This window comes from Callorhinus ursinus, unplaced genomic scaffold, assembly GCF_003265705.2.
Source record: "Callorhinus ursinus isolate GAN/ISIS: 27379988/994484 unplaced genomic scaffold, GSC_fseal_2.0 scaffold49, whole genome shotgun sequence".
NCBI classification, from domain to species: Eukaryota; Metazoa; Chordata; class Mammalia; order Carnivora; family Otariidae; genus Callorhinus; species Callorhinus ursinus.
The window spans coordinates 11,287,360-11,297,512 of NW_027397111.1; the positions used below are offsets into that span (position 1 = coordinate 11,287,360).

At 38.5% G+C, this 10,153-nt stretch overlaps 1 protein-coding gene across 3 annotated transcripts in view; it reads left to right on the top strand.

Moving 5' to 3' along the window:
* The window catches only part of LOC112806213 (tripartite motif-containing protein 5-like), a 25,117-nt gene extending 14,992 nt beyond the window's left edge, over positions 1 to 10,125 (top strand). For all 3 annotated transcript variants that reach the window (XM_073883001.1, XM_073882999.1, XM_073883000.1), the window contains 4 exons: positions 2,553 to 2,648; positions 3,288 to 3,518; positions 8,427 to 8,449; positions 9,658 to 10,125. In XM_073883001.1, coding sequence (XP_073739102.1) covers positions 2,553 to 2,648; positions 3,288 to 3,518; positions 8,427 to 8,449; positions 9,658 to 9,802 — 495 coding nt within the window. In that variant the 3' untranslated portion in view covers positions 9,803 to 10,125. The remainder of the gene's footprint in view (positions 1 to 2,552; positions 2,649 to 3,287; positions 3,519 to 8,426; positions 8,450 to 9,657) is intronic.
* The last annotated feature ends 28 nt before the right edge of the window (positions 10,126 to 10,153 follow it).

Below are 10,153 nucleotides of genomic sequence, written 5' to 3' on the forward strand. Positions count from 1 at the left end.
CCACCCCCCTCCCCTCTAGAACCCTCAGTTTGTTTCTCAGAGTCGATAGTCTCATGGTTCGTCTCCCCCTCCAATTTACCCCCCTTCATTTTTCCCTTCCTACTATCTTCTTTTTAACATGTAATGTAGTATTTGTTTAAAAAGATTTTATTTTAAAAAATAAAAAATAAAAATAAAATAAAAAAATAAAAAGATTTTATTTATTTATTTGTCAGAAAGAGAGAGTACAAGCAGGGAAAGCAGCAGGCAGAGGGAGAAGCAGGCTCACCACTGAGCAAGGAGCCTGATGTGGAACTCGATCCCAGGACCCCAGGACCATGACCTAAGCCAAAGGCAGATGCATAACCAGCTGAGCCACCCAGGCGTCCCAATAAGTACATACCAAGCACTAGTGAATGCCTGGCATTTACTCAACACCTTTTTTTTTAGATTTTTTTTTTTAATTTATTTGACAGAGAGAGAGAGAGACAGTGAGAGAGGGAACACGAGCAGGGGGAGTGGGGGAGGGAGAAGCAGGCTTCCTGCTGAGCAGGGAGCCCAATGTGGGGCTCCATCCCAGGACTCCGGGATCATGACCTAAGCCGAAGGCAGACGCTTAAAGACTGAGCCACCCAGGTGCCACCTGTAATGTATTATTTGTTTCAGAGGTACAGGTCTGTGATTCAGCAGTCTTACACAATTCACAGTGCTCACCATAGCACATACCCTCCCCGGTGTCCATCACCCAGCCACCCCATCCCTCCCACCCCCACCACTCCAGCAACCCTCAGTTTGTTTCCTGAGATTAACAATTCCTCATATCAGTGAGGTCATGTGATACTTGTCTTTCTCTGATTGACTTATTTCGCTAAGCATAACACCCTCCAGTTCCATCCACGTCATTGCAAATGGCAAGATTTCATTCCTTTTGATGGCTGCATAATATTCCATTGTATATATAAACCACCTCTTCTTTATCCATTCATCTGTCGATGGACATCTTGGCTTTTTCCACAGTTTGGCTATTGTGGACATTGCTGCTATAAACATTGGGGTGCACGTACCCCTTCGGATCCCTACATTTGTATCTTTGGGGTAAATACCCAGTAGTGCAATTGCTGGATCGTATGGTAGCTCTATTTTCAACTGTTTGAGGAACCTCCATACTGTTTTCCAGAGTGGCTGCACCAGCTTGCATTCCCACCAACAGTGTAGGAGGGTTCCCCTTTCTCCACATCCCCGCCAACATCTGTCATTTCCTGACTTACTAATTTTAGCCATTCTCACTGGTGTGAGGTGGTATCTCGATGTGGTTTTGATTTGGATTTCCCTGATGCCGAGTGATGTTGAGGACTTTTTCATGTGTCTGTTGGCCATTTGGATGTCTTCTTTGGAAAAAGGTCTGTTCATGTCTTCTGCCCATTTCTTGATTGGATCATTTGTTCTTTGGGTGTTGAGTTTGATAAGTTCTTTATAGATTTTGGATACTAGCCCTTTATCTGATATGTCATTTGCAAATATCTTCTCCCATTCTGTCGGTTGTCTTTTGGTTTTGTGGACTGTTTCCTTTGCTGTGCAAAAGCTTTTATCTTGATGAAGTCCCAATAGTTCATTTTTGCCCTTGCTTCCCTTGCCTTTGGCGATGTTTCTAGGAAAAAGTTGCTGTGGCTGAGGTCAAAGAGGTTGCTGCCTATGTTCTCCTCTAGGATTTTGATGGATTCCTGTCTCACATTTAGGTCTTTCATCCATTTTGAGTCTATTTTTGTGTGTGGTGTACGCACTCAACTTTAATTACCTTGTCATCATAGGCCTGAGGCCTGTGATGTCTTTTTTTTCTATTCTCACCTTCCAAGGCCTAAAGAACATTTAAAAAATTTTTGCCTGAAGGACATTTTTGTGCATTCCATTAAATTATGAAAGGATAAACCTATAGTACAGATTTAGTCAGAAGTAGATACTTTTGTGCCTTGTGCTAGGTGGGTGGAGATTTAGTGCCCAAGAGAGGTCCTCATCACCCCACTGAACAGGAGGGTAGATGGAGATGTAAGTTCTTTCCTTGCTGCAGGGTTTGGTTTGTTCTAATAGTACAAAGAGAATCAGTCCTCTTTTTGCTGGTGATGTCTATCACCTGGGTCTTTTTTTTCTTGATTAATTTTTGGTTTATTTTTTAAATGCAAGTATAATTAAGTACTGGGAAATCTCTTAATATAGTTTTCTGAATAGAATGCAATTTTGTTAATATAATTGATATATTTATATATAAAAAAGTGATTATTTCTGTAGATGCTGAAAAGATTTTTTTTATTATTATGTTTAGTTAGCCAACATGTAATACAAAATTAGTTTTTGATGTAGTGTTCAACAATTCATTAGTTGTTGCTCATCACCTGGGTCTTAAAGAACACATTCACCACGTCAGGTTTTCTTCCAAGTCATAGATTCTAATTGCTATTCTCACTGATTCTGTAAACTCTAATCCCTTTGGAGATTGACCTGATATTTTCACCATTTATCTTCTATGCTGATGCTGAGAAATCTGACAGCTTGACTCTGGTGTGACTCCTCTCTCATAGGAGAAGCTCCAGACAGCTCTGCAGAAGCTGAGGGAGGAGCAGCAGGAAGAGAAGATGTTGGAAGCTACCCTCAAAGAAGAGAGAACTTCCCTGAAGGTAGGAGGAGATACTTCCTGAGAGAGTTAGACAAAAATATAGACAGGATCTTGGGTGTTAGTGACAAGGAGCTCCCTTCATTTCTGTTCCCTGATAGTCGATATGTCCAAAAGTATTTTGGTTAGTCCTCTTCTTTATCCTTTCCCTGATAAAGTTGGGGCTGAAAAGTTAACATGTTATAAATGAACACAGATGTTTAGAGGGAAGTATTCACATAGAAGATGGCTAGTGAATTCTGTGTTACATTCCTGTTGTGATTTTGAGTCTTTGACCCTCCTGGGGGAAGACAGTTAGCAATGACTCAAGGTTTTGTCTTCATTGTTCAACTTTCAGCCAAGGGTGAGGGGATGGGGGTCAGCAGTAAAGCAAGGAGTCTTGGTTGTCCTGGACAGCTGCGTGAAAGTAGAGCCACACCCAAGGATCCTATTTGGGCTCAGGGTTGGCCTCAATAATGCAAACTTGAGGCCATCATTTTGGAATGTGATGGACAAAAAAATAATAGGAAAAGTTGGTTTCCCCAAGAATTTTTCCTTTGCTTCTCTCTCATTTCCCAGTGAGAACTTTCCAAAGAAAATAGTTCTCTTTCTGACTCCTAGTCTCTGCCGATAGCCTGAGTACCTCTCTTTCTCATTTCTGAAGAATCAAATACAAAATGAGAAAAGGTGTGTCCAAGCACAGTTTAAAAAACTCAAGACTATCCTGGAGAATGAGGAGCTGAGGATAGTGCAGCAGCTGGAGAGCGAGGAGAAAGCTATTCTTGACACCCTGGCTGCAACGGAGCTTGAGCTGGTCCAGCAGAGCCAGCTGATGAGAGACCTGGTCTCGGAACTGGAGCATCGGCTGCAGGGGTCGACAGCAGACATGCTGCAGGTAAGACTCAGGAAGAAGCCCCAGCATCTGAGATTTGACAAAAATGAAGACCAAGTTTCCTTCTCTCCCATGTTGCTTTGCTCTTCCTGGTAGTGACCCTAGGGTTCCTTTGGCCTTGCAGTATCCCCTTTCTTGTACATGTGTCAGAGATTATAGGAATAAATAACAAGGGACAATTTCATATTTATTTATCAAGTGCAGTGCAGAAATCTGATGGTGGCAGAATTTGCACTGTATCCAGTGATAGTCTAGAGGCCTCTGTGATCAGTGATCTAGTGCTAAGGATTTCTCAGGTACCTCTTCATGATTCAGCTTGGTCACAGACAAATGAACATCACATTCTAAGACTTTTTTTTCCCTCATAGAATAAACTAAGATTGTTCTCCCTCTTTCTCTATTTCCTGAAAAACAAATAAACAAAAAACAAATTGTGAAGGACTAGTATTATTTATTCTTTAAATATTCAATAGAATTCACGAGTGAAGCCATCTCATTCTGGGCTTTTCTTTTTCAAAAGGCTTAAAATAATATTTAAAAATATGTATTAGGTTTGCTTAGTTTTTTACCATTCTTAAGTCATATTTTGATGATAAATGTCATTGTAGGGATTTGTCCACTTTAAAGTTGCCTGATTTGTAGACATAAAGGGTAGTCATAATAATCCCTTATAATCCCTCTGGTTTCCACAGCACACACAGTAATGTTTCCTCTTTTATTCCTAATTTTGGTGGTGTGCTTTTTCTTTTTTTTTTTTTTCTTGGACAGTTTAGTTGTCTTTGGTCAATTTTATTGATTTTCTTCAAGAACAAACTTTATTATTTCATTTACTTTTTTAACCTTTTTTTTCTTAAAGATTTTATTTATTTGAGAGGGAGAGAGAGAGAGCATGAGCAGGGGTGAGGGGCAGAGGGAGAGGGAGAAACAGACTCCCCACTGAGCAGGGAGACCAACAGGGGCTCGATCCCAGAACCCTGAGATCACCACCTGAGCCAAGGCTGCCACTTAACCAACTGAGCCACCCAGGTGCCCCACTTTTTTTAACATTTCTATGCCATTTGTGTCTGGTCTCCTCTTTATTGTTTCCTTTGTGTGTGTATGTATATATGCACGCATGAACATGAGTGTGTGTGCATGCATGAACACTGATATGTATGCACGCATGAACATGAGTGTGTACACACATGAACACAAGTGTGTGCATGTGTGCATACATGAACACATGTGTGTGTGCTGAGTTTAGTTTGTCATTCTTTTTCTAGTTTCTTTTTTAAAATTTTTTGACAAGATTTTATTTATTTATTTGACAGAGAAAGAGATAGTGAGAGCAGGAACACAAGCAGGGGGAGTGGAAGAGGGAGAAGCAGGTTTCCCACCAAGCAGGGAGCCCGATGTGGGACTCGATCCCAAGACCCTGGGATCATGACCTGAGCCAAAGGCAGACGCTTGACGACTGAGCCACCGAGGCGCCCCTTTTTCTAGTTTTTTAAAGTGAAAACTTAGATTACTTATTTGAGACCATCATTTCTGATACAGTATTTAATCATATAAATGCAATGATTTAGGTATATTCCATATGTTTATTATATTTATTTATTTAATTATTATGTTCAATTAGCCAACATATTAATCCACATATTTTGATTCTTTAGTTGTTATCTTCATTAGTTCTACTTATTTTCTAATTTCTTTTGTGAATTTTTTGGTTAACCCTTGGGATATTTGAAACTGTGCTATTTATTTATTATTTATTTATTTATTTATTTAAGTTTTTATTTAAATTCCAGTTAACATACAGTGTAATATCTGTGTCAGGTGTACAATACAGTGATTCAGCACTTCCACACAACACTCGGTGCTCGTCACAAGTGCCCTCCTTAATCCCCAGCACCTGTTTCACCCATCCCCCCTACCCACCACCCCTCTGGTAATTATCAGTTTGTTCTCTATAGTTAAGTGTCTGTTTCTTGGTTTGTCTCGCTCTCTCTTTTCCCTTTGCTCATTTGTTGTGTTTCTTAAATTCTACATATGAGTGAAATCATATGGTATTTGTCTTTCTCTGACTGACTTATTTCACTTGGTGTAATACTCTCTAGCTCAACCACGTTGTTGCAAATGGCAAGATTTCATTCTTTTTTATGGCTGAGTAATATTCCATAGTATCTATCTATCTATCTATCTATCATCTATCTACACCCCACACACATATATATATGATACATTCTTTATATATATAAAGACATAAATACATTATTATATATTATAATATATATACACCATGTTTTATTTATCAGTAATCAGTTGATGGACACTTGTGCTGTTTCCATAATTTGGCCATTGTAGATAATGCTGCTGGAAACACTGGGGTGCTTGTATCCCTTTGAATTATATTTTTGTATTCTTTGGGTAGATACCTAGAAAGTATGCAATTTAATTTAACAATACTTGATTTCTTACTTTTTTTTCTGCTGTGGTTTTCAAATATAATTTCTTTGTAATCAGAAAACACATATTTTATTATTTCACTATTTAAATGTACTGATACTTGTTTTATGGACTAAAATATTGTATGTCCAGAAAATTTTTCTGTGTGAATTTGAGAAGAATGTGCATTCTGCGTTTATTAGATGACATAGTCCATAGATATCTGTTAGGTCAAGTTGGTTGATAGTATCATCTATGTCTTCTGTATTTTTGATGACATACACGCTATTTTATCAATTATTTAGAGTGAGCTGTCAAAATCTACAACTACTGAATTGTCTATTTTTCTTTTTAATCCTTTCAATTTTGCTTTGTGTATTTTGAAACTCTGCTGTTGGGTACATTTACATTTGTAATTGTTATATCCCTTCTTGATGTACTGAACTTTTTATCATTCTGAAATTTCTCTCTCATTCTCTCATAATATTTATGGTCTGAAAGTCTATTTTGTCTAATATTAGTATAGACATGAGCTATTTTATGATTACTGCTTGCATGGTATATATTTTTCTATCTTTTTACTTTTGCCATATTTGTGTCTTTGTATCCAAACTTTGTCTCTTGTTGATAGCAATAGTTGAATTTTGCTTTTTATCTGGTCCAATGATCATTGCCTTTTAATGGAGGTGTTAAGACAGTAACATTTTATGCTAATGTTGATGTAGCTGTATTTACATTTATCATATTACTGGGGTTTTTTTTCCATATGTTGCCTGTAGTTTTCATTGTCCTTTCTCCTTAACTAGCTTTGTTTGAGTTAAAGAAATATTTCTAGTATAAAATGTTAAGTTTTCCTATTTCTGTGGGGTTTTTGTTGTTGTTGTTGTAGTTTGTGTTTTAGTTCTTTTCCCCCTAATGGTTGTTCTAGTGGCTACAGTATGCATCTTACCCTATCATGGTCTACTTCAGATTAATACTAAGTTAATTCCAGTAAGATACAGAAACTTGCCTCCAACACTGCTTCATTTCCTTCCAGCTCCAACACAGGGATGCTTTAATATGGGCACCTGATCCAATGCAGAGCAATGACACGCGGGCATAGAATTTTTTGTTTTTGTTTTCTGGTTGTGTTTTGTTGTTGGTGTTGTTGTTGTTGTTGGTGGTGGTGGTGTTTTTAACTGGGAAGAGAAGTTCTCTTTTCTTCTGGAGTTTATATCAGGAGATTCATGTTTCCTTCATGAACTGAGAGTAAATTCAAGATAGAGGGAATAAATAGAATTTGGAAGACATAGACCAGATCCTGATGATAGGGTTTGAGCTTCAAAATTCAGCTTTGGTTCAAGTTAGAACTGCTCCCCCAATTCCTTTTCTCTACTTAACCTGGTTTTGCTTTTTATCGTATATAACATAAAAGTCCTAATAAAGAGAGCAAAACCTTTTTTTTTTGGCCCTTGTTGGCCTAATTTTTGGTGACGTGAAAGAAGGCTGAGGTAAAGGAAACCAAATATATTGGTAGATATTTGTTCAAACAACCAAACCAATACCTGTGATGATAAAGAAAATCAGATGGCTAAAACTGTTAAGAATGTGGACTAAACTGAACTAATATTACACTGTATGTTAACTAACTGGAATTCTAAATAAAAACTTAAAAAAATAAAAACAATAACAAAAACAAGAATGTGGATTAAATTGCTCAGTAGAACCTGAAGTGCAGGTAAAAATTGTAGTCTTAGGACAGTGGCCGAGTGGATATTTGTAATATTATGAACAACGGAGTATAAGAGAGGAGACCATTTGGTTGGTGAAGGGTAAGTTACATATTAAACATCCTAACCCATTAGTTCCTGTGGCTTCTTTACTACTGAATATGTTAACGTGCATCTAAGAGACAAAACTGAGTAAACACAAAGAGTTGGAAATCAAGTGCATATATGTGTGTGTCGAATTTGAGAGAGTGGATAAGGTCAATTATAGATAGTGTGTAAAATGAGGAGAGATTTGAAAAACACCTAACTTAATATATTTGCCTGTGTCCCCTGCAAAGTCATGTAAACTTCTTGAGGGATATTATGATAATTTACTCATCTTTGATTCGCCAAAGCCTGTCCCGAGGTTTGGCAAATAACAGCATATTGCTTTATGTTCCTGTTGAATAAATGAAAGAACCATTGCATTATTCAAACTTTCTCATGCAGTTAGGAAAAAATTATGGGACTCTTGTTTTCCTCATAAATATGTCTCATTTCCAGATACTAGAAGCTTCATGCTATAATTCTACAAGGCTCAAAGCTGTTTCTACCTTTTAGGAAATCTGACAACCTCACATGTCTTCTGGAATGATTGGCCTGGGTCTTATTTTTACTTATTTGCTCTCGCGTTGAGACCATCTTTACTCCTACCATGGGGTTGGTAGGGATGTGATGAAGCTTTGTAAATGAGAAGGGTCTATCACCTCTTGACTCATGTCTTCCCTTTTCTCCCTAGGATGTGAATCACATCATAGAAAGGTATGTGTGGGGGATCAGAAATGGTCCTTTTGTGCAGTAAAAAGAGGTTTAAAGTCATTAGAGTTCTATGGTGATCAATTAGAATAAAACATCTCTCAGGGCAGAACAATTTGGGTGTAGTTATATGTTAAATTTCTGTTCACAAATTGTGGTTTGAGTGTTCTGTAACTATTGACAATGGACCAGGTTCTGTGGGAGGGAATGTGGGTGGTAGGAAGTCACACAGTTTGGGTCAGTAGCAGTACTGTGGATAAGGGGTGGCAGACCCCTGTGACTTCATAAATTTTATTCACCTTGCATGCCCGTAACTAACTCAGGTACTTATATTTCATAGGTGCTTGGCTATGGGAAGTTCATGTCTTCTTTTCCTGCCAAGTACCTGGAGTTGGATACAGTTCCCTTAAATTTAAACTTCTGCCCTGGGAATAGAAGAGACCTTCTATATGGCTCTGTTTAGATTTCCAAAAACAAACTTGAATCTCATGGAATATTTTGGCCCTAATATACACACAAGTGATCCATCTTCGTCACAAACTTTAGAAGCCAGAATGGAAAGGTGACATCCTTGTGTATAAATTTGCACACCTACCTGACAGCATCAAGCTTTTTCCTAACACATGAAATTCAGGCCATCATTAGTTTGGTGTTTGTGTCTTCTGTTCTAAGTGTTTGCAAATTTTCCCAGAGAACCTAAAAGCTCAGATGTTATTCTGAGGGCTTCCCTGCTGGGGAGCGGAGTTTAAAGACCTTGGTCCTCCCCAGACAATATTCCCACACTTGATATGTTCCAAACATCCAGGAGCCAGGTCCTGCAACTTCATTTTCTGAACATCTGGCCTGGGAACCTGCATCCATGCAGTGGCTTTTCCACGCATTAAGTTTTTTTCAAGGTACCAAAGTTTTGTTTCGTTATATCCATTACTTTATATAATTTCTAGGAGATAGAGAGGGAGAGGTAGATGATTTAATTTTGGAAGGAAGAAACTGTGCCTCTGAGAGGTCAAGACTTTCCCAAGGTCACACAGAAGGTAACTGGAAAGGTAGACATGAACACATTTCTTCTGGCTCCAAGGTCAGGAGTCTGCTCTCCTCTTTCTCGGGGTCTCTGGGGAGGAGGGCTCAAGCTCTTCAATGGGATGAATAGGAAGTCAGTCGTTTTGAAAGGACAAAAATTCAGAAGGGTGGGGTTCAATTTTTGTCATCCTTAGGAGTAAGAACTTGAGCCTGAAGAAACAAAACATGTTTCTCAAGGAACAAAGGAAAGTGTCCCGAATTGCTGATCTGAAAGTGATAATAGAAGCATTTGGAGGTGAGGAGTGCTGGAGCAAGTGGCTGGCTGTGGGAGTCTTGTGACGGCGGGGGCTAAATGGGGAAAAGGGCACAACTTCTAGGTATGGAGAGAGAAGACAAAGGACATCACATGCTGATGATATGGTCATATTGAATGGGAAGTGGCCAGGTGTCTGGGGCACACTCTCCTTAACCATTTTACTACCTCACCATAGTCCCCAGTCCTTCCCCTAATCTTCAGGGCAAAGAGATTTCAGGGCTGTCGCCTTTGTTTGTGTAACCTTGAATAATGTACATAAATGATGTGTTTCTTCTCTTAAAATCATCTTGGTGTAAAAACTGCACCATGCTTAGGATCACTGTAAGAAAATAAATGTCATTAAGTATAAACATCTAAGTATTTTGATTTATTTT